The sequence below is a fragment of the Medicago truncatula genome, chromosome 8, assembly GCF_003473485.1.
Source record: "Medicago truncatula cultivar Jemalong A17 chromosome 8, MtrunA17r5.0-ANR, whole genome shotgun sequence".
Taxonomy (NCBI): domain Eukaryota; kingdom Viridiplantae; phylum Streptophyta; class Magnoliopsida; order Fabales; family Fabaceae; genus Medicago; species Medicago truncatula.
The window spans coordinates 6837779-6864837 of record NC_053049.1 but is presented as its reverse complement, the minus strand read 5'-3'; the positions used below and the strand labels follow the sequence as shown (position 1 = coordinate 6864837).

The 27059-nt window shown below is 32.2% G+C and overlaps 3 protein-coding genes across 7 annotated transcripts; all 3 read left to right on the top strand.

Moving 5' to 3' along the window:
- Positions 1 to 2298: 2298 nt before the first annotated feature.
- Positions 2299 to 12079, top strand: LOC25500533 (polyadenylate-binding protein-interacting protein 3). Of its 3 annotated transcripts, none has more exons than XM_013588973.3 (15): positions 2299 to 2553; positions 4515 to 4668; positions 4752 to 4907; positions 5204 to 5340; positions 5543 to 5733; positions 7555 to 7738; positions 7837 to 8070; positions 9317 to 9432; positions 9586 to 9652; positions 9771 to 9804; positions 10072 to 10403; positions 10530 to 10676; positions 10754 to 10849; positions 10946 to 11005; positions 11555 to 11816. In XM_013588973.3, the coding sequence occupies exons 2-15, from the start codon at positions 4542 to 4544 to the stop codon at positions 11582 to 11584; spliced, it is 1911 nt and encodes a 636-aa protein (XP_013444427.1). In that variant the 5' UTR covers positions 2299 to 2553; positions 4515 to 4541; the 3' UTR covers positions 11585 to 11816. The 3 variants fall into 3 exon arrangements, with proteins under 3 accessions (XP_013444427.1, XP_013444426.1, XP_024629092.1); XM_013588972.3 differs by having other exon boundaries at positions 2300 to 2553; positions 4746 to 4907; positions 11555 to 12079; XM_024773324.2 differs by having other exon boundaries at positions 2300 to 2553; positions 4746 to 4907; positions 7837 to 8013.
- Positions 12080 to 12981: 902 nt separating this feature from the next.
- Positions 12982 to 14530, top strand: LOC112417296 (uncharacterized). Its single transcript, XM_024772835.1, has 3 exons — positions 12982 to 13491; positions 13831 to 13990; positions 14280 to 14530. The coding sequence occupies exons 1-3, from the start codon at positions 12982 to 12984 to the stop codon at positions 14528 to 14530; spliced, it is 921 nt and encodes a 306-aa protein (XP_024628603.1).
- Positions 14531 to 17317: 2787 nt separating this feature from the next.
- On the top strand, positions 17318 to 21126 carry LOC25500532 (nuclear transcription factor Y subunit A-6). 3 transcript variants are annotated; one of them, XM_024772502.2, is made up of 6 exons: positions 17318 to 17550; positions 18040 to 18268; positions 19251 to 19399; positions 19640 to 19726; positions 20243 to 20410; positions 20484 to 21126. In XM_024772502.2, the coding sequence occupies exons 2-6, from the start codon at positions 18067 to 18069 to the stop codon at positions 20844 to 20846; spliced, it is 969 nt and encodes a 322-aa protein (XP_024628270.1). In that variant the 5' UTR covers positions 17318 to 17550; positions 18040 to 18066; the 3' UTR covers positions 20847 to 21126. The 3 variants fall into 3 exon arrangements, with proteins under 3 accessions (XP_024628270.1, XP_013444424.1, XP_024628271.1); XM_013588970.3 differs by having other exon boundaries at positions 17319 to 17550; positions 19652 to 19726; XM_024772503.2 differs by lacking the exon at positions 17318 to 17550 and adding an exon at positions 17657 to 17820.
- The last annotated feature ends 5933 nt before the right edge of the window (positions 21127 to 27059 follow it).

Below are 27059 nucleotides of genomic sequence, written 5' to 3'. Positions count from 1 at the left end.
TCGATGAACCATTTTCACGTTATGGACTATTTTGACTAACAAAATGCACAATCAGGGACCGTTTTGAAATTTCGATGCATTGAGAGACTGTGACTACTTGTTACACATTCAAAAGCTAAAATGACCATTGCCCTTTTCTTTATGTCTTGTAAGAAGAAGAAGAAGAAAAAACTAGACAAAACAACGGGTTAGCTTTAAGTATAATCAGACGAGTTGGTTTATGTTTTTCACATTATGACATATCATAATTGGGATATGTATTTAGATTTTAAAAATGATATTTGTGTAACCATTATAGATAACTTTTGATCAACTCTCTATCTCTCGTACTTTTATTGTGATCTTACTCTATTTGTTCATTTTTCTCTTTATTGTGTTTGGCAAATAAAAAAAAAGATAAAAAAGTTGTTCAAAAAGTTATCATGACTTTTTACGTATAATGTTCAACATCTTAAATAGAATTATCCATGTTCGAGTGCATCTGAAAAAAAAACTACAAATAAATAATAATTATCGATAATATGCTACTTTGAGTGGAATTGACTACAAATTTTGTAGATACTTCACTTCAAACACAATTACTACATGATAACAAAAAAATAAATAAATAAAAATTCATTGAATGATAAAATCTGTAACATAGTTATTGACGAAGACAATTTCATACAAGAGTTATTGATTTCAATAAACTGATTAATTATTCTTTAAAAAAGAAACCTGATTAATTATTGATGTTAGAAAAATGAGATGTTTAACATAGATGTAATAATCACGAGGTAGAGGCAACTGGTTAATGCATGCACTCTATTTAAAGGAACAAATATAGCTACAACTTGAGTTCAATCTCAATTCTCATGGCCACTTGAGATATTGGTGATGAAATAAATAATTAAATATACAATTGCAACTATATGTATTTTGAGGTTAGTTTCCAAGATTGAAACTCTTTTTTTATTTACATATTTATTCAATCAAATCTCACCATAATATAATCTTTTAAAGATTTTTCTTCAAATATACGTAAATAAATATATGTAGATATATTTTTGAGATTAACTTCTAAACACCAATGATGTAAAATCTTTTTATAGATTTATCCAATCAAATCAGAGTACTCTTATAAGTTAATCCATAGAATATCTTCACAAATATCTATGGATAGAGTTTGCTATATTGTTTTTTTTTTCTTTTCAACAAAATTGTTTATGTTTTTTTTATAAGAAGCAAAAATCAATATGATAATGTGATTCTCACATGTATTCAATCAAAGCACATTATTACGTTGATTTTTAGGTTAATTTCTAAAATATCTATAAAAATATCTATTTGGTGTAATTTGATTTGATACACATATAAAAAAAGTTTCACACCGTCGTCGAATGAAAATTAATCGTAGTATCTATAAGTACCAATAACCGTGAGGTAAAGATAATCTTATTAAAAATTGCTCCACTTAAAAATCAAATTTGAGTTCTTCCGAAGAATTCGTCTTTGATGAAGCTCATTTATTACTTAAACTCAATTGCTTGATTGTATAAAAATGTTTTGTTCTAGCCGGTTCATACTTTTTTTTAACAAGTCTACTTATATTACTTAAATCCATAAACTTTTTTAATATTGTTTTCTCTCGTAAGTATTGATTGAAACCAGCACATGAGAGATAGCAGACTCCAGCTATATTCCTGCAACCCAAAATTATTACTATTAAGTTTATTTGCTATGTAGTGTGAATTGTAAAATTATTTTACAAGTACAATCAACATTGTATAGACATATCTATTAATAAATATGACAATTCACGTTTTTTTTTAAAGTTTAGTTTAGATACATTGTAGTGTAAAAAAATTTAACACATACTAATTATTTACCACATCATTTAATAAAATATGAAAAGTAATGTGTTTTAATTCATTAAATAATCTGAGTTAAAGTTTAATTATGATCAGTTGACAATATAAAATAATTTTGCACATACAATCAATCAACATATTTAGAATTGCTAAATCAATTAATATTTTTAAATTATACGACAATTTAAAATGTTTTGATTAATTATGTGCAAAATTGTTTTAGATAAATTATGTACAAAATTATTTTAGACAGGTAATCAACCACCATTAAAGTCTATTGAATAAAACTTTTATATACCGACAAAGAAAGTATATACATCTTCAAACACATTAACACATTGGCTGAGATTCATGAGTGAAATAATTTACGTTCAAATTTAATCTATCATATTATTTATTTGATTTGATTAAAAACTATATAAAATTAATAGTTTGTCTTTCCAAAATAAATCATCACCCTGTTATTAATCACTTTCATTGTTTCGTAGCGTTTATTTTATTTTCTTTCCTCTCTTTTTCTTTCTTCAAACCGATGCAATTTTGATTTGTGAATTTTGGATCACGACGGAACCCTAATTTCACCCCCTTTCTCTTTCCGTCACTGCAATTGGTGCTTCCGTCGTCTTCATCATTCCAATCCCTAATTAACCCCTCTTTCTCCCTCTTCAATTTTCAACCTAGGAATTTCCTTTTCCGATCAAAGGTATATTTAACCCCCTTTCTCCTTTTCGATCGCTAAATTTCTCAATTCGATTTTGTTTGATTAAAAAACGAAACTTTACTTTGTTTTTTGTGTTTAATTTGAAAAATTAGGACTTGGGTTGGATCATATGTAAACGGGTATTTGTGGTTTTGGATAAAAAAGATGAAAAAATTGACATTTTTGCGATTTTTTATATGGTGATCAAATTGGTTGTGATTTGTGCTGCATTTAGTGATTATTTTGAATTAGAGGAAAATGAAATTGAGTATAGGTTAAAGATCTTGTGCTATTTCTATGTTGACTTGAGCATTGAAGTTGACTATTGGTGGTATTTGAATTTTGAAGACCTTGTTTTTCTTCTTTTTTTGGGGGCTTGATAAATTGAGGGCAAGTTTCTATTCTGTGATAGGTATTTGAGAAATTAGGACTCATGTAGTATATGTTTCATCGGTAAGTAACTAGGTATTTGTGGTTGTGGATCGGGTTTGCTTAGTGAAGCGAAATGATGAATAAATTGAAATTTTTGTGACTTTATATGGAAATTATTTGTTTGAGATATGTGCTGCATTATGTCAATGATGATTAGTTTGAATGAGAGAATTGAGATAAAGGAACAGGGAAAATTTACAGAGCTTAGATCTTGTGCTATTTCTATGCTGATTTGAGCTTTGAAGTTGATTGTTGGTGGTATTTGAAATTTGAAGACGTTTTTGGCTAAATGCCTCTTTTGATCCTTTTAAGTTTAATAAAAATACCGGAAGTTTTTTAATAAGTTTCAAGTTTAATAAAATTACCGGAAGTTTTTTAAGTTTCAGATAAGTCTTTAGTTTTTTTAAGTTTCAAATAGGTCCTTTAAGTTGTTATTTTAATGCACCTATTTGAAGTTTACAAGTTTCAAATAGGTCCTTAAAAGGGTAACGGTGCATTAAATTAACAACGTAAAGGACTTATTTGAAACTTAAAAAACTAACCCGGTATCTTTGACAAACTTAAAAAGGATCAAAAGAGGTATTTGGCCGACGCCTTTTTATTGGGGAGGGGGGTTAAATTGAGGGGATTATATAGATTCCATTTTGTGATAGGCTTTGGGATAAGGGAATGGTTTTAGGTTTCAAAGATTCATTTTTGTTTAGGATTGAGCTGTGATAGGGGTTTGGAATGTGACTATGTGATGAATTAAATGGTTTTCTTTTATGATTTGAATTAATATAAATGTTTTTTTTTTTTATGGTGAAAGCTAGAAAAAAATGGGGGGATCTGGGGATATAGGCTTTATTGGCAATGAACATTGGGGAGAATTTGATGTTTCGGTTAGGAGGGAATATAACAACAAACTAGAGAGTAAAGGAACTTTAGTTTTCAAGCCTTGATAAGAAAGATACCTTCAGAATAATGAAATTCCACGAAATATGGTTTAAAATATTAACCAAGCTTTTGAATATAGAATTAATGGCCATCGTTTTATTATATGTATTTATTTCATTGAGTTCGGGTACGCTCAATTTAGGCTAAGCTCCATTTACTCCATTTACTCCATTTAGGGTTTGGATGCAAGACATGTGGCAAAAAAATATCCAACGGTTGAGATTTTAAATTAAAAAACAAATATTTGTTTAATAAAAATACATAATAATTACAAACAAATCATGTTCCCTTCTTCTCTCATATCGCAACAACCTTTTATTGTTTTTTAATTTAAAATCTCAATCGTTAGATATTTTTTTGCCACATGTCTTACATCCAAACCCTAAATGGAGTAAATGGAGCTTAGCCTAAATGGAGCATACCTGAACTCTATTTCATTGGCCAAATCTAACTATACATGGAGCCAGATTTTAATTTATTATATTGCTGCAGAAAGATAGTAGAATCCTTTGTGCTTATTTCATTTTGTATCTTTCTGCTTTGGAATGCTGCGTGTATGTGTTAGTGTGTTTGATATGACTGTCTAAGTGCTCTAGGTTAGTGGAGCAAGGCTGTGGGTGAGGATGAATTTGCAACAAGTTGGGCAGCCTAAACCATCTAATGGATATGGTCGTCGGAAATCTGAAAAAGACGCGGCATCTAAATCTGTTGCCCCTGGAAAATCAAATGCTGGCAGATTAGCTAGTACAGGTGAATATCTGATCCTAATTGTTTACTGTTTTCTATTTCTATTTCATTTACTGTTTAACCGATACTTACTATTACAGGTGCAGTGACAGGTAGTAAAGGTGGTAGTTATGAGAGTCCTTCACGTGATCGACTAGTATATTTAACAACATGCCTTATTGGGCACCAGGTGGAAGTCCAGGTGAAAAATGGATCTATATACTCCGGAATATTTCATGCTACAAATACCGAGAAAGATTTTGGTATGTTTCTGTTATGTTTGTTTTATTGATTTTGATGATTTTGGAGGCAATATTATTTTTATGTTGCTGTATGCCTGAATAGATTATTGTAGTCTGTTTCAGTTATTTCTTTTGGAGATAATACCAAAGTAGATTTTTTTTTAAATGACAAATGTTAGTATTATTAGTATTTTTTCTTCAAAAAATTAGTATAATTAGTATTTTTTCGGGGGGTAGGGATATCCTGGAAATCCCTCTTCATTTCCTACTTGAATTGACGTTTCTTACTGCTCATATCATCATTGCTGTTCTTTTAGGAATCATTTTAAAAATGGCTTGCTTGACAAAGGATGGGTCTTCACAAGGGCAGAGCTCTGGTGCTGAATTTGTCAGCAAAGCTCCTTCTAAAACTTTAATTATACCTGGCAAAGAACTTGTACAAGTCATAGCAAAGGTTTGCTACCTTCATTTATTTGCAGCATAATTTATGTCAAATCTGCTATGTTACTTTTGTTTTGTTTTTAAATAAATAAGTATGGAAATGGCATAGCACTGAACGGTGTCGGAAAAGTTTTAGTTCCAGGATTAGGTGAAGCTGCTTTGAAAACACTGTCATTTTGTTCATTGATGGCTTCTTTGATGTATCAATTTGGCAGGATGTTGCTGTTTCTACAAGTGACCTAGTCAGTGAATCTCACTATGATGTGCATCAGGAGATCATGGTTGATTCAGTAATATCTCAACCACGTCATGTTGACTTAGGGAGAGAATTACACCGATGGGTACCTGATGAAGATGTTCCACAATGCCCTGAACTTGACAATATCTTCGATGGCCCTTGGAATAGGTGGTTTTATATTTCTTTTATCATCACTAATTAAAAAAAAATTATAATCAACAATATTGTTTACTGGCCTTACTACACTCATTTCTGGAACTTTTTAGCACCACCAGACTGCATTTTTCTTGGAGCTGTTACTTTTCTTGAAGTCTTGACACCAAATTCATGCTTATCAGTCCCCCTTGTTCTTTGAAGTTAGCTGATAAACTACAAATATCATGCAAAAAAATTTGGCTTAAATTATTGTAAATAAGATATATAATATGCTAATGGTAGATATCCCATGACCTCGTTCTCCATTTTTAAAATTTTAAACACGGGATATTGGGCATATTGAAAACTGTAGCAGGACACCATGAAGGGATAACTACCTTTATATAATGGTGTATCATTGGTCATAGTTTGAGTGTAGAAACCCAATTGGACTCTGACTCTAAATTTACTTATAATTTATATTGTCTCCAATCTAAATATTTCATTTGATATTCTAATTGCATGTTGCCTGTTGATCACCCTGACTTTTTAGACCTTGCTTAGGCCCATTTTTTGGCAAGTTTTTTTCTGAGGAACAACTTGAGTAAAACACAACGAATTCCACTTTAGAGGTTATAGTACAGTTGTGGTATTAACAGACCTGTGTCCTACTGGATTAGTTTTATAATTTGAATGAGATCTTTGGTGATATGCCTTGTCGGATGTTCCTATAACATGTGGAATAAAATTATTAAATGATCCTTTTTAGTATTTAATGATGAAGAGAAATTTTTGAAGGAGCATAGGAATTCCTTTTTATGTTCAATATTCGTAGGTACTTTATTTGTTTAGGCTTTAGTTTCTCTCCTTTTTTTACTTAGGTGGCTGATTCTTATTTTGTCATGAGTGGTTGAATTGTTTCTCCCTCAAGCCTTCTATTACATCATGATTACCTATGAAGAAAAAGGAAAAATATAAAAGATCAGTTGTTTTCTTGTGGTGTCTCAATTATAGTCTGAGGGGATTGAAATGTAACTGCATTTATGGAAAATTGAGAAATGTTCACTGTGGGAGTTATCGGAAGGATATTCGCGAAAATATCTAGTTATGACTTATACTTATTAAAGAAATAGTCTTTCTACCAATCCGCATTATTAGATTTTAATATTGGGCCCAACTCATCCTTACAAAACTGGCTTGTAAGACGAGTAGTTCTACTCTTTATAAACTCTGATCAGACTCTTTATAAACTATCTTTAATCAACGCGGGACTTGGTTTTTCCAGTACACCCCCTCACGCCCAACACTCTTGGGATGGGTGAGTGGATATAAATAGTGGGTAGCCCAAATCAATAGACTCTGATACCATATTAGATTTTTATGTTGGGCCAAACTCGTCCTTACAAAGCCGGTTTTGTAAGGATGAGTTAGGCTCGATATAAAAACCTAATAAGCACACCACTGTAGACCTTAAGCCATTAGATTAATACCCTTGTAACTGGTTTATACTTCAACTAACTATCTGACAGCTGTCAGTTGGCTAGAACCTTCTATAGCTACCTAGACCAGTCTATAAATAGATGATCATCATTGTGTAACTAACTAAAAATCAAGAAAGATTTACAATATTCAGTCCAGAGATTCCCTCTAAATCATCAAAGTAGAAATTCTTATAATACTTATATAGCAGAGTAAATACAGGATTTTGTGGTAGGTCCTTACTTGTCAGGATGAGGCTTACTTGAGTTTATGGCATTATCACTACCATTTCTAATATCTTGTTTTTTTTTTATATTTGTTTCTTCTTTCTGATTGTAATTTTTTACCTTGACAACTATTTTTGTATTCTTCTAGTTCTCGGGGATGGGATCAGTTTGAGACAAATAAAATGTTGTTTGGTGTAAAAAGCACATTTGATGAGGAACTCTATACAACAAAGCTTGAAAAAGGGCCTCAGATGAGAGAATTGGAGAGGCAAGCTCTAAGAATAGCAAGAGAAATTGAGGGAGAGGAAACCCAAGATCTTCATCTAGCAGAGGTTGTTGTTGTTCATTGCATTTTCCCCTTTGCAAATCTGTGTATATTTTTTATTTACTATTCTGTATGAATTTTTTTAACTTTAATTTTTCTCAACAGGAAAGAGGCCTTTACCCTGATGACTTTGACATTGATGAAGAGACCAGATTCTCTTCTGTATATAGGGGTAAAGGTGTTGACGATGAATATGATGAAAATGAAGACAACTTGTTGGATTCACAAAATTCTGAAACGTTCGGTGATATATCTGATCCAGTCATAAAGAGACCAGGAAAGGTAAGTGGTGGGAAAGGCAAAAATGGAGCTCAAACGTGGTCAAATTTCTCCTTTATGGTATCTCCTCAACCAGTTGTTTAATAAGTTTTCAATTTAGTTGGTTTAAATGTAGTCAAACACGAGATTTGAAGTAGGATATGTAGGCCATTGAAAGATCGCAACACGACCGGTAAATCTTACCGAAAGGCAAAATTATAATTTCACACCCCCACACACACACACACACAAGCATAAAAACTATAATACATGAACTAAATTAACATATAAATCACAATATTCAACTAAGTTGATTAATATTTCATACTTAAAAGACATAATCCATAATTCATTAGTATTCAAGACACCAGGTTCAAAATAAGTACTGGGGAGACTCGCTGGAGGAGATGACACTGGAAATACCAAACGAAGGCGAGACCAGCAACACCAAACGGAGGAGAAGGAATCGTGGGTTTAATTTGTTTAACAAATTTGAATTTCTTAGGGAAAAATCTGACCTGACATCCGAAAGCCCAAGGATGCGCGACCTAGTGTGAAACAGCCTCCGACGCTCTTCAGAAGACCAGAGCACGGTTTCATTGTTGGGGATCGTACGATCGTACGATTTCAACTTGAATGTCACTCGCTTCTCAACTTTTCCTTTCTTGTGATTGAATCCTACCATATTATGCTTATGTATTTTTTTAGCTACATAAATGCATCACTCTTGATGTTGTCCATAATCTACCTGAATGCTTTGGTTTTGCAATTCCAAATCATTATGCTCTTCAACCTTGCTTAAATCTGTGTCCTGTTCTGTTTTTCAAATTAGTGCATCTTTTTGTTTGATACAATCAAGAGTTAAATAAGTAAACGGTCCCCCTAAATATACCAACATTTGATTTTAGTCCCCATAAAATATTTTTTAGGCTTTTGATCCCTCCAAAAATTTTCATCCATTAAATTAGTCCCTGCTGTTAAAAAAAATAGTGTAATACTCAATGTAGAGTATGGACTAATTTCATGGATGAAAAATTTTGGAAGGACCAAAAGCCTAAGGAATATTTTATGGGGACTAAATCAAATGTTGGTATATTTAGGGGGACTATTTACTTATTTAACCCTACAATCAAATTAGTGCATCTTGAACATCTAAATACATTAACAAATTTTAAAACATGTGTCCAAAATAAGTTGGTACTGAGTGTTCCTCTTTTGTCCTAAATTTTGCCTTGCCCTCCTCCCCGATCTTTTATAAAATGATTATTTTTCCTCCTAAATTTAGCATAACATTTTGTTTGACCTTCATATACTTGACCACTTGCAGTCATCTCAGTCAAAAACTGGTGGGGATTTATGCCGCTCTGATTCTTATGATCACGCTAAGCAGTTACCATCTGAACTCCCTGGCCAAAGTTACTCATTTTCAGATGGAGAAAGCAGGTTTTTGTTGACTTTTGCATTTCTATATTTAGTTATTTTATTTGCTTCACTGTAATCATCTGAATCGTTTTCACCAAGGGTGGCTTTTCAGCACCTAGAAACAAATATCAACTTTACTAAAATATAAATATTTCAAATCCTTTTAACTCACAGGATTCAGGATAACTCAGTTTGTGATCTACACGGAGCCGATGGTAGCACCAAGGAAGAAAATCAGATGGTGAGTTGAAGTTTGAGTGTCACAACTCTCATGCTCATGTCTGCATAAATACCGCACATGAGATGTTTGTAATCTGATATTCTTAAATCTCATTTTTTTTTCCTTTTAATTGTTGCAGCAAGCTGAGGATGTACAGCTGTTGAAATTTGAGGGTTTGTGAAATTTCTCTCACATCCCTGTGAATTGATTATATCTAAAGCATTGTTATGTCTGAAATTGTGAAGCTAATGTGGATGAAACTAAACCAATGTCATTTAAGTGGCTGTTCTATTTATTGTAAATGAAGTGCTGAAGCTTTCTATCAGTACCCAATGTTACTTATGATTGGAAGCTCTCATCTACATTTCAAGTGTCATTTATGCGATTACTTATTTGATAAATATTTGTATTCAGTTGATCATGGCAAATTCTTAGTGCAGATTTACAGCCAGCCGTCAACTTGAAGAAAGATGGCTCTGATAAAGGGGGATTATCTCCGGCTAATGCCCCCTCCTATGTCTCGTCTACTCATATTTCATCGAAGATTGATGAAAAAACTGGATCGCATGGAGAGTTGACTGGGGGTTCAGAATCTGGCAAAGCAAGTTGGGAAACAAAGTCTGTAAATTCACGTGGAAGATTAGAAACTCGTATATCATCTGGTTCAGATCGTGTAGCAGGAGTGGCAACATATTCTGGTCCCAGTCTATCACCAAGTTCTTCACTTGGTTCACTGTCTTCCGAAAAATCAACTCTGAATCCCAATGCAAAGGTGTGTAAGTTAAAGATCGACTTTGTAGAATACGAAATAACACTTGCAATTGCTGGTATTTTTTATTACTGTTGTGGCTTGTCTCAGAGCTTTCCTCTTTTTTTGGTTTCCCTTTGTTGTTGTCAGGAATTTAAGCTGAACCCTAATGCTAAGAGTTTCGTTCCGTCTCAAACATCTGTTAGGCCTCGCTCCCCAGTGTCTGATAGTTCCTTCTATTTCCCAGCAAATGTATCTGCTGTACCGAGTATGCCAACCATGCCAATGGGTGTTGGAGTAAGTATTTCATGATAAGATATTGTCAAATCTCTAATGATAAGATAGTCTCTGACTTTGTCGTATACGGTGTTCAGGTTGGAACTTCTTTTGCCGGGCCACAACCTATCATGTATAATCCACAGGCAGCACAAATGCCATCCCAACCATATTTTCACCAGAATGGACCACAGGTGGGATCCACCTTTATTACTCTCTGGTGACTTTTATGTGAGTATAGAATGTAAATATTTCATAATGATTAATTAATATTATCAATCTAATTGCAGTATGGACAACTTCATGGTCATCCGAGACAACAAGTTGTATTCATGCCCAGTTATCTACCTGTAAGAACTCCATTTTATTCTTTAGTGTCAGTTTTCTATTTTTATGCTAGATATTTTTTTTCGGGAAATGCTAATGAGTGCTCTTAGGGCACTCTTTAAAGACTTTAGATAGTAATTTTTTATGGAAACTTGTGCGTTCAATGCATCGGAAATTGAAGCATTAAACTTTTTCAATGAATATAATCCTTAAAGAGTGCCCTTAGGGCACTCGTTAGCAAGACTCTTTTTTTCTTTTTCCTTTAGTTTGGAGACTTCACAGGATGTTGTTTTATTGTTTCTAGCATTATTACAATTATCAAATCGGCTACCTCAATAACTTAATATATGTGATGTTTCTTCAAAAAAAAAAAAAAAAATCATATATGTGATGTGTTATGTATGTCGGATATTCTTCCTTGTTACAATCGGTTCATTGCTAATATACTTTATTCATTTAGGAATCTGATTGGAGTTTGAACAGTCTTATCTGCCATTATATACTCGTAGATTAACTTTCATTGCCAATTTATTGGGAGCTTAATTTTTTAGATTGGTTTTTGTTTTTCACAGGAGACGCCATACAAGGGACGGAACTATTAATCACTATAAGTTGACTACATTTTGGGCAAGTTAGCCCTTGCCTTGAAAGACTGGACGAAGTGGGATGTTGTGAGAGTTTCATATGAAAGACGATAACTTCTACTTATGGAAGGATCCCATAGAAGTTTGATAATTTACAAGCAAGCTGACATATTCTGGAATATATGTTATTGATCTTGTAATCACTCGCATCTTTTGTGATTTCTATGTTTTCCTTAATGTAGCAGTTGCTTTACTCAGACTGGCCCTTTTTCCTTATTATAATGTAACATTTACTTAAATTAACCTGTTGTGTCTTCCCTGGTTTAATTACTTACCATTCCTCTTTTGACCTTTAGCAATATCTACAACCACCAGGCTGCTTTCCCTGGTCCCTCAATTTGTGTAGGATGCTAATAGGTGGTTACTCTTTCAATAATAATTTGCGAACTTTTAAACAACATTTGTAAGAAACAGTTTGACACATAATTAGTCTTCGAAGACTAATTACAATAAGGCGTTATCTTACTTTTGGCCCCTCAAAACTTATTACTTTATAGAAATATTTATGATGTAAATATATCGAAGAAGCTCTTGACTTTGCGAAGAAGCTCTTGACTTGTTCATGTGCTGATAATTTGTTCTCTAGTTCTTAATGAGTTTCGATTGCTCAGTCTTTTGAGTAGATTTAAGGACTTTTTGAAATGTTATGATCATTTTTGTATTAGAGAAGGTAATGTTCATTTATTATTAAAAAGATGGATACCAAAATTTGAACTAGAGGTATAAATATTTTGATCACTTTGATTTATCATACTTTTCATAGGCATTTTATCGTAGTAGACCATTAACTTGGTGATGTGAGTTTGATCGCAGATTCATCCTTCATATTTTTAACAATGTTGAATATGTTGTTGTATTTGATATACTCCATCAATTTTAAATAAATATTTTTTTTTTAAGGATAAAATGAATATTGTTTTGTTTTTATAAAAAAAACATATGCATATTAAATATTAATTCAATATACATTGAAAAAATAAAATATTAACACTTATAAGCTTGCTTCATTTCCAAAAACAGTTATGAATATGGAACAACAGGTAGAGCAATCCGATTGTGTACCATTAAGGCTGGAATGTTTTTTTTTTTTTTTTTTTGAAGGGATTAAGGCTGGAATGTTATTAATATTAATCAATCTAGTTGTGACATACATAAGTTAATTCAACTATTTTATCTTTCTCTTTCTCTCACATATTTTTATGTTTACGTTTTAAAAATCGGTAAATTCTAGACGTATTCTTATAGTTAATGAGGTGGTCGATGAGACTCGTAAGTTAAAGAAGGAGCTTATGTTATTTAAAGTAGATTTTGAAAAAGCCTACGATTCTGTTGATTGGGGCTATCTGAATACGGTTATGAAGGGTATGTCTTTTCCGGTACTGTCGCGTAAGTGGATTAGAGAATGTGTGGGTATTGTTACAGCTTCAGTTCTTGTCAACGGAAGCCCAACGGATGAGTTTCATTTACACAGGGACTTACGCCAGGGGGATCCACTTTCCCCTTTTTTGTTCTTGCTTACGGCCGAGGGACTAAACATATTGATGAAAGCAATGGTTGATAATCATCTATTTAATGGTTATTCGGTGGTTGTGTCACACCTTCAATTTGCTGACGATACTTTGTTGTTGGGTCACAAAAGTTGGGCTAATGTCCGGGCTCTTCGAGCAACACTTCTTCTTTTTGAATCAATGTCGGGTTTGAAGGTAAACTTCAACAAAAGCTTGTTGGTGGGAATTAATATCTCTGATTCGTGTTTGAGTGATGCGGCTTCGATGTTGTGTTGCAAAGTAGGAACAGTTCCTTTTATGTATCTAGGCTTGCCTATTGGAGGTAATCCGCAGAGACTCTCTTTTTGGGATTCAATGGTGAATCGTATTAAATCTAGATTGTCGGGTTGGAATAGCCGGTTTCTCTCTTTTCGGTGGCCACTTGATCCTCCTTAAATCGATTCTGACTTCTCTGCATGTCTATGCCCTTTCCTTCTTCAAAGCTCCATTAGGTATAATCTCTTCCATTGAATCTTCATTTAATAATTTTTTATTTTTTATTTTTTATTTTTTTTTGGGGGGGGGGGGGGGTGAGGACTATAGAAAAATTACCTGGATAGGTTTTAATAATGTGTGTTCTAAAAAGGAGCAAGGAGGGTTGGGGGTAAGGAAGTTGAAGGAGTTTCATCTTGCTTTACTACATAAATGGTGTTGTAGGATGTTAGGGATAAACAAGGTTTGTGGTATCATGTTTTAGTCGCCCGTTATGGCGAGGTAGGTGGGAGGTTGGAGGTTGGGGGCCGAAGTGGTTCTTCTTGGTGGCAGGAAGTAGGGAGGATTCGTGATGGGGATGGCGACATGGGTGATAAATGGTTCAGTAATAGTGTGTTGAGGAGGGTGGGAGATGTGACTGAAACGCTATTTTGCACTCATAGGTAGATTGGGGGGGGGGGGGGGGGGGGGTACTCCGTTTTGAGTGCGGTTTCCTCAGTTATTTGATTTAGCTGAGAACAAATACGCTTCGGTGGCTAATTTGTTCTCCCTTGGTATTATGCATGGTGGGGAGGGTTGGAGGTTGCGTCGCAGGTTGTGGTGTGGGAGGAGGAATTGTTAGAGGAGTGGATGACTTTTTATGTTTGATGTCTATGTTGTTCCTAATGTTTCAGATAAATGGGTGTGGATCCCGGACCCTGTTGGGGGTTACACAGTGCGTGGTGCTTATGATTTGTTGACAAACAGTGTTACACCTAGTATGAACACACCTTTGGAGTTGGTTTGGCATCATCAGGTTCCTCTAAAGGTATCGATTTTTGCTTGGCGGCTCATTCATGATCGTTTACCAATGAAAGATAATCTGGCTATACACGGGGTTATACCAACATCAGCGTCTTATTTTGTTTCAAGATGTGGACGTTGAAACGGCCGAACACTTATTTCTTAATTGCACAACTTTTGCATTGTTATGGCAGCATGTGCGTGAATGGATTGAGTTTGTGAGGGGTCAATTCTAATAATATTTCCGATCATTTGTTGCAATTTACATTGATGACAACTCCTGGTAAAGCTAAACGCTCATTCCTGCAGCTAATTTGGCTTCTGTGTACTTGGGTTGTATGGAACGAACGAAACAACCGGTTGAATAATAATGTTGTAACTGTAGTCCCCCGTCTGTTAGACAAGGTTAAATTGTGATCTCTAGGGTGACTGAAAGCCAAAAATGTCATGTTTGTTTTTGGCACGCAGAGGTGGTGGACAAACCCTTTTGCTTGTTTGGGCATTGGCTAAACACTTATATGCCCACCTTCCGTTACTGACATACTCTGTTGTACTGCAATAGTTTCCTAGACATACCTTTTGTTTGAAATCTGCTTTTTGTTTGGTTATATAATTCCATTTTGCCTTGTTAAAAAAATGTTTACGTTTTAAAAAGGTTATAATGTCTCTTGTCATCCTTGAATTGACCACCACTATGTCACACAAATGCAATTCGTAGAGTAGAGTGAACACATAATTTTTTTGGATTTGTCAATCGTATACAATAATGCATAGATAAAGACAACTAAAAATGTTTTTTTTTTTCAAACAACAATTGTATTATAAAATACTCCATCTGTCCTAAATTATAGGTTTTTTTGGAGATTTTTTCTTCTTCCATATTATATGTCATTTTACAATACCAACGAAACATTAATGTTAATTTTCCTATAATATCCTAACTATTTATCATTTTTTCTTCTTTCAATTCTTTCATATATTTTTTTATATCTTTTATTAAGGACAATTTTGCAAAACATCTCATAATATCTTTTTTACACAGAAAATTAATTATATTTCTTAATACGTGTGAAATAGCCAAAATTTCATATAATTTAAAACATAAGGAGTATAAAATACACAAATTTTAAGATAAACTTACTATATTTGATTTCTCATACTCCACTTTATAAGTTTGCACACGATAAAAACACTCATTTTTATAACCCATCATATATGTGAAGTATTCACAATTGTTAATATCATTTTGGATTTGTTAATATCTATTGTGACACATGTCGTGGGTCCGATGAAGATGATAACATGGTTTTAGTTGTGCATAAGAACACACACATCAGTTCGAGAATACAACACGACTAACAAACATTCCTCTTTATATAATTAACTTGATAAAGGAAAAAAAATTTGAGAGGAAAATTATTACTCCCTCCGGTCCTATATATAAGAAACAATTTACTTTTTTGATTCATTGAATAGTTGATGTATTTGATCTATTTCTAGGTTAGGTACATCAATTATTGAATGAATCTCAAAAGTTAAATTTTTCTTATAAATAGGACCGGAGGTAGTATTATTTTTTTAATTTTAAAATTTGTGTAGTAATGTCTTCCTTTAAAAAAAAAACTTTTGGATAACGTGGAAGTATTTTTCAATTGTTTAAAATTTCTTTACTTTAGTCAAAAAGATGTGTCAAAAATTAGTTTTCAGTCAACACTTTTTTCTTTAAGTAGGGAGCATTTAAGACCTGCACGAAAGTTTATTTTTTGAGTAGTAGTAGGAGCAGGAGTCATCAATATCCTAGTAGTCTGAATGTGACTGTGGGGTTAAATTGAATTGAATTGAAAACTTCAAAATAATTATCGGATTTGGCATAAAAAGGAAACCTTCAAAATAAAAAGTTAAAACACCCATCAACACAAAATAATTATCGGATTTGATTAATTCAAATTACTGATTAAGAAACTATGATAAGGGAAAGAAAATGAGTATTAAAAAAAAAAATGTATTTTCTTGTCTCAAATTATAAACAAAGAAAACAACTTTTATCCAATTTAATAATGTTATTTAATAATAGTAGTTTTAGATATTTTCATCACCAGATCAACCAAACTGGGTTCGAGGGGAATAAAATTAATATTAAGTTTAATTATAATTTTGGTCCCCCTATTTTCACCATTTTGTGAATTTGATCTTCCTATTTTAAAAATTGAAGTTTTTGCTCATTCATCATATTTTTTTAAACTAAAAATTCATTGTGTAATATGTTTTAAATGACTTGACATGTGATATGACGATGATAATACATCAACATCAACAAAATTAGAAGAAAATTATGATAAAAACTTCATTTAAAACGTGTCATATCACCATATTCTAGACCAAGTATTTTTTTTTTTTTGAGGGAAAGACCAAATATTATTATTATTATCATAATATTTTTTGTTAAATGTAATAGAAACGAACCTTGCAGAATATTATCATGGAAGAATCGAATCTTCGAGAATATTTTAGAGAGAACTGAACACGAGATCTTAAAAGGAACACAATCTAATTTTCTGCAATATTTTTAAGACTAAATGTGATAGAAATTGTTAAAATTTTTGTTGCTTATATTTAAAACTGAAGACAAAGTTAAAATACTAAAATAAATAAGTTTACATTATTTTAGCTAAGACAAAAGTAAAAATTTGACTTTCTAAGACAAAATTTTTATCAAGTGATTTCTTAACGATAACCTTAGGACACTCGTAGACAAAACTCTTATAAAAAACGAAGGTAGTAAATTAATATAAACTCGTAGACAAAACTCTGATAAAGACAATGCATAATATATTCAAGACCCGAGATTTAAACCTTGATAAAAAAAATCGGATGGAGTACAAAAAAGAAATAAATAAATGGAGTAATTGGGAATTGTGATTTGTGAAAGGTGGTATCGTGAAGAGAGTGCACTTATTGACGTGTGTTAATGCAGAGAGAGAGAGAGAGTCTATATGGTTTAAGGAAACATCCCTTCATCATATGTTCAAGCTGCTGAACTCAATTACACATAAGTCATAGCAGACAATACAGTACACAAAGAGTACTAGAAAAGAAACCAGTGTTGTTTGTGGGACACCACACTTTCTGTTTCAATTTGAAACTTGACATGCATAGATTCTGGTTTGTACAGTACCAAATTCCCATTTGTTTTTTTTTTTCCTTTTCAACAGATATACTGAACCTTATAATTTTTTTCTTTTTATTTCTGTGAATATTCTTAGGAATTAGCCATTTATAGATAAACTTTTCATTTTTCTGGCATGCTTTCTATTATTCTGAAAATCTTAAATAAGAGGTTTTTTATTAATGATTTTTGGCATGTAAATGAAACATCTTCCTCATATGTGATTTAGTCTTACTTGTTCCTTTTGTAGGTGCATGTAAAAATTGGTATGTTCATTTATATTTTTGTATACTTATCTTCTTACGAATTTTAGCTTTTGCAATTTCTTAGCATATTTTTTATACTATTAATAACTGTGAGAAATAGTTGCTCTTGGTTGAAAAATCTTTAAACCTAAGTTCTGGTTTCCAAATTCATTGTTTTTTTTTTTTTTTTTTTTTTCTGTTATTATTTACTTTAAGGTAAGTGAATTTCTATTCTATTAGGTAAGCTTTGAATCGTAGTGGATAACAATGAAGCACTCATGGCCATGGGGGAGTTCTGAATCTGGTGTGCAACAATCCTCTATGTCAGAAAATCTAACTTTGAATATGAGTGTTTTGCAACAAGAATGCCACAAGTCTAAACCACTAGTTTTTCAATTTCAAGACCAAGATTCTTCTTCTACTCAATCAACTGGCCAATCTTATCTGGAAGTTGGTTCGGGACAATCCGGTAACTATTTCTAATTAAATTTGTTTCATATCTGCATTTGACTCTTGTTATCAATTGTTTTTTGTTATTTCTATCAGCATTAAAGGTAGATTATTAGAGATGTGGTTAGCAGTTGATTATTATTTAGACTACTTTGTGAATGCCTATTTAGACTTGATGTAATCATTTGAATCCGCTTTTCTCATTGGAATCATTTTACACTCATCAATACCGTAAAAAAGTAAACTACCAAGTTAGTCATTGATTTTGTAGGGCGCTCTCATATAAATCCGTGACATAATGAATATTTCAAAAAGGTCAATGACTCTGTAAAACTTTACTCATATTAGTCTTTGTGACAACATCGTAGGAACTAAATTGATTATAATTGGTTAAATATAGGGACCAAATTGATAGTAAGTGGTCAAATAGGGGACCAACTTGATGGTTTTATAGGGTCAGGACCTTTTTAAAATATTCGTAATGTCAGGGACCTATTTGATGCCCTACAAAGTCAGGGACTAATTTGGCGGTTTACTCCTTTTAGACTTCTCTCTCCTCTCCCTTCTTGGATATCATGTTTTCTAACATGGTATCAAAGTCTACCCAAAATCCATTTAACCACTAATGTCTAGTCCTGTATGCGAGGGGAGTGTGTTAAGAGTCACACATTAGATGAGATATTGCCTGAAAATGAGTTTATAAGTGGAAGACATATTTCACCTTATAAGCCTGTTTTGTAGGGCTTGGATTAGGCGCAACCCAAGTTCAAAGAGAGTACTCGGTACTCAATATTGTAAAAGAAAAGAAAAACGAAATAAAGTGATACAGATTTATGGTTATGATGCAATTGTTATGTAATATATCTCATCATTCTGCGTTGAATACCGTATAGGAAAAAAATTAACATTTTAGAATGATAAACTAGTATTAGAAAGTTGTTGGAGTAAAAAAAATAAACTTTTGCCACTTTCTAATGCATATTGATGAGTATTTGCTTTAGGTCCAATTTCTGTCCAGTATAACAATTCCTCTACTTGTTCAACACTTAGCGAAACCGGTGGAAAGAGTACGGAAGGTATCATCTTGTCATCTGCAGGGAGTCGGGATTTTACTTTGCCTTCTTCTCAACTGGATCACAACCAATCACTTGTAAGTATATATGTGTTTGTGTGTTGGTGGAAAGAAGATAGTAAGTGTTGTCAGCTGTGGATTGCGCAAAATAGCATTTCCTTCCAATGTTATAGTGTCGCTATCGCCTCTATTTATCAACACTTTGTACTAAATAGCGTATCACAAATTAATACCAATTTATTCAAATCCCGCTATGCTACAATGTTTTAGCGCCACTATTTGACAACACTGAAGATAGTTGCAAAAAATTTCTTATAGTTTGCCTTTCAGGCTCCTGTTGCATTCCCTCATGTTGAGACATACTCTAACGGCCTACTAGCAGCTCCATATGGATCACGGAATAATGTAAGATTTTAAAGTTTGTTCATTTCTTTTACCATGTGTCAAAAATATTTGCACGAAAAATTATCACATCATATTTATGTTTTCATCTAGAATGTATTTTGTTGTATGTATCTGAGGTAATCACTTTATGATTGTTCCACCTTGTGTTTCAAGTTTCGTGCAATGCTGCTTTTGCTTCTGATTTTGCAGTGTAGTCTTTGTTGTCACAAAATTAGAAAAAGAGAAACACCTTTATAGGAAAACATGCTATTCTTATTGTAACTTTTCCTTTTGAATTTGAACGAATTCTGTTCAAAGTTTTTTGTGATTCTTCTCTATAGTTGTTCGTTTGAGTAAATGCTGCAGTGGTTGAATCCTATTTATGCCTTTAACTAAGCTTCTTAGAAGTGTTTATAGATTCTATTGGTTGGTTTTCAATTTATATCCAAATGCCATTGAGTTACTTGAAGTACCATGGTGAATTCTGTCTATCACCGAATTCTGAAGTATACATACATGCTATAAAAATATTGCCAGGTTAATCATGCTCAGCTAGCAGGAATGCCTCCCGTTCGGATTCCTTTGCCTCTTAATCTTTGTGAGGAACCAATATATGTGAACGCAAAGCAGTACCATGCTATTTTGAGACGTAGACAGTATCGTGCAAAGCTCGAAGCACAGAACAAACTCGTCAAAAATCGGAAAGTAAGTGTACATTTTCGTTTCCTTTTCTCTAAGGGAAATTTCTCTTAATAACATTTTGGATATTGTCTTGCAGCCATATCTACATGAGTCGCGCCATCTGCATGCATTGAAGAGAGCTAGAGGCTCTGGCGGGCGTTTTCTAAATACCAATAAGCTCCAAGACCATGGCTTTAATGTTTCCACCACCACTCGGGTGAATCCGAGTGGAAATGTGCCGGAATCAAGGGTACATCAAGTAGAAAAGTATAGAGATGGTGCTTCCACAACCACTTGTTCTGACGTCACATGTGCTTCTAATAGTGACGACATGTTCCAACAACATGAATCCGACTTCAGATCATGTGGTTACCCTTCTCATATGCAGGATTTATCAGCCGATGCCCGTGGTGGTGGTGGTGGTGGTGGGAATCAACACCGACTATCTGTCCTTATGTGACAGACATGTTTGGAACATTCTAGCAATTAATTATTTTTCTCCATTCACTTGGAGAAGTGTAATGGTTGTTATGTTCCATTGGGAAGTCATCCTTGGCTCATTTTAAATTATGTGTAGTGTTGCTTCTTAATTATTCAAGAATAAGGATAGGAAGATCTTTGGTTGATATCATGCTTTGGATAAAAATGTTTGGCTAAAGAAACACTTATAAGAATTAAACTAAGTTGTCATCAAACTATATTTTTGTCTACGACTGCCAAATGGCTTGTTGAAAATCAAATGGTGTTGAATGTGTAGTTTTGATACTATATATTGATGCTTTTGTTGTTTTCTTAACAAAGTGGCTTGGTAGGCATTCATGTGGGTTAGCACTTGCATGACATAGCATTTGGTGATATTGGTGACATTGATCAACCACAATGTCATAAGTGGTTTTCTTCTATCTGTTTCACAAGGTCTGCGATATTGTGATTGACCAATGTCACCAAATATTATGTCACCCAAGTGCTACCCCATTCATGTGAGTGAATCGATGACTCGTTGAGATGATCTTGGGTGTGTTTGTTTCAGCTTTAAAAAAATAGTTTTTATGTTGAAAGAATCTAGAGATTTTTAGAAAAATGCTGAAGTTATTTTTGTTTGTCTACTATCCATAAAAATCCATTTAAAAAAAGAGTTTTAAATTGTACATGTGTTCCTTCAAAAAAAAAAAAAACTTGTACATGTGTTACCTCCTTATTTTATAAAAAATAAAAAATAGATTTTGAGAAAAACTAATCCTAATAGCTTTTCATTTTAAGGTCAAAATAGATTTTTTTGATAAAATGTTTTTCCTAAAAATCTTAAACAAACACTTAAAAATGAAGAAGTGATTTTTTTTAAAAAAATAATTAAAATTTTTTGAAAAAAATCAGAAACAAACGGGGCCCTTATCTTATTAATTACTTGGTCCCAAATTATAAGTGGCTTTTAGAAAGAAAAAAAAAAGTTCTAAGTTATAAGTCCTTTTGTAGTACCAATGAATCATTAATGTTACTTTTTCATATTATGCTCTTAACTATTTATTACTTTATCTTCAGTCAATTTTTAAAGTTATCTTTTTCATTGACAATTTTATAAAACAACTTATGAGTGATATTTATTTCTCATACAAAGTTAGTTACATTTCTTAATACATATTAACTGAGAACAACTTACTATTTAGGATGGATGAAGTATTAGATATGTTTTCTTAAGTAAGAAGGTTTAAATATATTTCTCTCTTTCTATAAAAAGAAATATATTTGTCTTTGCAAAAATATATCACTGCTTGCTGTACTATCTAATGTTTTATATTTTCCTTAAAAAAAAAATGTTTAATATTTAATCGTGAAAAATACAGTACATTTTGACTTTTGGTCTTGGTTTTTTATTTTAGTCCACGTAAAATTTGTTTTTATTAAAATCGATCTACGTAATATTAATTTTATTTTTAGTCGTTACATAACCTATATTTGAGGGACCCAAAAATGTGCCACATATTAATTATATTAGAGAGATTAATTTTGACGTAAACAAATATTTCATGGACCTCCTTAAAAAAAAAAAAAATTCATGGAATAAAGAAAAAAGTAGAGATTTTGACGTAAAAGAAGAAACTACCAAAGCCAAGAAGATGATTGATGAAACAAAGTCTGTTGAAGAACAAGATAATGCGAGAAAACCAAATTTCCAGAGCAACGTATCCATTGTGTAGCCAACGCAAAGAGAGGAGGAGCATTCAAATGCAAAATTCAGGTACACGAATCATCACTTCACACTTGGAAACTTTATAGATTTCTCTCATTTTCATCTAGTTCTTTGCTCTTGCAATTTCTATTATATTCAATAAAATTCAGGGTTTTATTCATTTTTGTATATTGTTCAATGTTTTTATTTTATTTTTCTACATTTACAGTGATCATGAGTGAGTACCTAGATTCTTTTGTATTAGGATTATGAGAGAAATTCAATCATATCCTATAATCCTAATTATTTCTGTTTGTTACGGGGTTCAACTCTTTTATTTCAATCATATTGTTAATCGCGTTTGTAGTTGTAGCTAAAAAAAACCTTAGCTACATGTTTTTAGACATCAAATTAAAGACCAAAAGATGAAGTTTAATATCTAACATAAAATTGGACAAGAGAATCAAAACATAAAAATTGTCTAGATTTTTTTAAATGATAAGGTAATTATTCTTCCCGGATATGTCAACAATTTTGTCTAGTTCATGACATAATTTTTTACTCCGAAAGGAGACATCAGTTACATTAATTTATCTCATCTTAGAAGCTTCATTCCCATAACATACAAGAGGAATTGGTTGTAGTTTCTATCATTGTGATGAACCAAAATCTTAAGTCGTTTTTTTTAAGCTTAAATATGAAAATAATCCTTGTAAATATCTGACATTTTAGTTTTAGTCCCTGTAAAAATATTTTTTTGGTTTTGGTCCTTGGTGTTTTGTTTTAGTCCTTGTAAAATTGATTCATATTCGATTTGGTCCTTGTAATATGTAGAATATTTAATTTTAGTCCCTCAAAATGAGGACTAAAATAAATATTATAGGGACCAATTTTAATATGAAATGATTTTACAAGGATTAAAACAAAATACCAAGGACCAAAACCAAATATTCTATATTTGCAGGGACTAAAAACAAAAAAAATATTTTTAGAGACTAAAACAAAAACGCCAGATATTTGCAGGGACCATTTCCATATTTAAGCTTTTTTTTTTATTATAACTTTCAATCATCAACCATTTTTCCAACAATCATTGTTTTAGATAATAAAAATAGTAAAAAGAAATTGGTACTCAAACAAAGTCTCATTGAGATCAATATTTTTATTACAGAGGAATGTTAAGGACACTCTTTTTTCAACTCTCTCTTTAACATTCGTTCTCTTATTGGATAAAAACAATGTATAACCCACAATGTTAGAGAGAGTGTTAATAAAAGAGTGTTGTTAGCATTACTCTTTTATTATGTGATAGAGCCGTGCACTTACGACCTATCATGCCACACTTAAAGTACCTTACTCAAACTTCACAAAATTCACTTCCTTCAAGTTACATATATCTTATGGATAATACTTTACCAAGAACTCATATCTAAACAAACCCCATGTGATCTCCACCCCCCTTCTTTCTAGACGTTTACGGACATGGCTCCACCATTGTTCTGCTTCCCCAGTTAACATGAGTGCTGCCATATACACTTTATGATCCTCTGGGCAAGAAATTCCTCTAAGAACATTTTCAATCTCTTGCATCCATCTTTCTGCTCCATTAGGGTTATAGTGACCCTCAAAGATTGGAGGATTCGCCTGGTCGAAACGACCCATCACCGTGAGTATGTCATCATATACATCCCCCGTGCTAACATTTCCAATGTTTGTAGCAGTTTCAGTGTCAACCTGTAAAGGCGCTGCCCGAATCGTTGCATGAGATTCAGTCATGGCTTGTCTTATCACACCAATCGTAGCTCCAAAAAACCCAGAAACTCCGGTGCCATTCCTTCCTCTAATCATCGTTGCCTGTAAAGGCGCTGCCTGAATCGTTGCATGAGATTCAGTCATGGCTTGCATTGCTTGTCTTGTCACATCAATCGTAGGTCCAAAAAACTCAGAAACTTCAGTGTCATTCCTTCCTCTAATCATCGCTGCCTGCATCAATTGATTAAGCCAACCAAAAGCAATAAATCAAGTGTGGAAAATAAACAAACAATACTATAGTAAAACTAGCCATGAACATTGTGAAATAAAACAATACCCCATCTGTCCCTTAATATAAAAGTATTTTACAAAAACCATGGATTTTAAGAAAAATTGTTGGAGTAATAAATTTATGTGAAAAGTGTGTAACTATTATTAAATTGTTCTTTACATATAAATGCATTCAACGTTGATTTTTCATATTTTAAGGCAATCAACAATATTAATAAGGAATATGGTCTAAAAATTCGTAGATGATCATATATTAAAAAATAAATACATTTTTATAAATGATCTTATAATTAGAGGCGAAGAGCGTAGTAAATAGAACAAAGAATATCATTCAACATTTAAAAGAGGGCATACATATGAAAACATAGCAAGCAACTAACACCTTTTGGCCTTCTCTCAAAAAAAAAAAAAAACTAACACCTTTGGCCTGTTGTGGACAAAACCGAGCTCTGATTACCGCTTAATATTATTAGTTATTTGAAAAAATAAGTTTGAAAAAGACCGAACTGCTTATTGACCTTAAAGACAATAGAGACTTGAAATTCATGTAGATAGTATAATAATAAGAAGTAGACATACCTCTACACTAACTAAGGTTACTACTATTGATCACACACTCTTGATTATAATACTAATAAGCCAAATTAATCCCATAAACCACAAAATCAAACACATTCATTATAATATTTAATATGTATAACTTATATAAGATAGATAAGGACTAATAAGAAATGAGGTGTTACATGATTTGTTGGTGAGCTATGATGATCCGAATTTGTGACGGTCTCTATGAGGTGAATACGAGAGTTTTGAAAAATAGCACATTTCCAAATGTCATCGTTGTCTTGGAGAATTTGATCATTGAAGATTAATGTCTGATTGGACACCGGAATCCTTTGGTATTTTTCAACTTTTTCTTTGATCTCCAAAATTGTGTCGAAAAAACCTACTTCCATTGAAAATGTTGTGCCTCTGTGCACTACAAAAGTTACATCCATTGTATTTAACTGAAATAAAATAAAATAAAATAATATTAATTTTTTTGTGTAGCTACTGAAAATCTCAATACAATAACTAAGGAATATGTATATTCCCCATGGTTAAGAAGCCTCCATGGGAGAAACTATCACCCTAAGGATGTAGACTTTGTTAAAATGATGGTGTGACAAAAAAAATTGCCCTCATTAACCTATATATAACCCAACACAAGAAAAAACTTTGTTCACACTTATAATATAATTATTTGCATTTTATGGTACAATGTATTTTTCATTTTTAGTCAGAGTTAAATTAATAAATTGTTATTATTAAATATTATGATTTTAGATTGGTAATAATATTATATAATTCCTTCAAAAAAAATTATATAATTAATTAATATATATTATTATTACTTAATTAGAAATACTCATCTTTAGCGACGTGTTCTTAATATAGAAAATTTGTATCAAAATGAGAAATCGTTTTCTATAAAGGTAACTTTTCAACGTAAAAACTATATCTGATTATTCTTTCACTCTCTTCTCAACATGATAAATAAACAAAGAATAAAATTTAATTGACTAGTCTCCTATGGAGAAAGTAGTTTCTATACTAATAAAAGGATCATATGAAAAGGGGGGAAGGCATTCTAAGGATGCAGGGTGTGTGTGTGTGTGTTTTTTTTAAATCAAGGTAGAGAAAATTTTATTAATAACGTTTAAACTAATAGTCATTTTACAATTGCGTTTGGAGAAATTTAAATCATGTCCCTTAAGATACAATTTCATGTTGTTACTATTGAACTTACACTCTATGGACACAAATACTTTGCTAAAATGTTTGCTATAACATAAAAAATTGTCATCATTATCCTATAGATAATTCAACAAAATAAAAATGTCATTTACGTTTGTACCATATTTTCATTTTCCTTTTTCGGTACAATGTATTTTTTATTTTTATTTTTAGTCAACGCGGAGTTAAATTTATATAAAATTATTTTACACATTATGATTTAAATAACTTAATTAATATATGTTATGATAGTTTAACCAAGCAATTGGGTTTAATTGATTAATGAGATTTATTAAAGGACGAAATATTCACAAGAATCTAAGTTTAATTTCTAAATGAAATAATTTTTGATCAAGCTTTATTTACCTGTTGAATTCCGGATTACCAGGGGCCATTTTCCTTGGTAACAGGAGGTTAACACACAAAAAACATGTTATTATTGTTTACACCCAATACATGTTATAACATTATTACTAGTCAATTAAATATAGGGCAAGGTAAATTCCCCTCAAATGATTGATGATTATGTGAGTGGAAACACAACCGGATGTGAGTTATTTGAATGTCTAAATTCTATCTATTGCTTGAAGAAAAGCAAAGATTTAAGTTTGGATTTGTGATGATGGAATATAATATGATATTTTTGTCAATGTTTTTTGTTATTTTTTTTTTTTTTTTTTTTTTGTA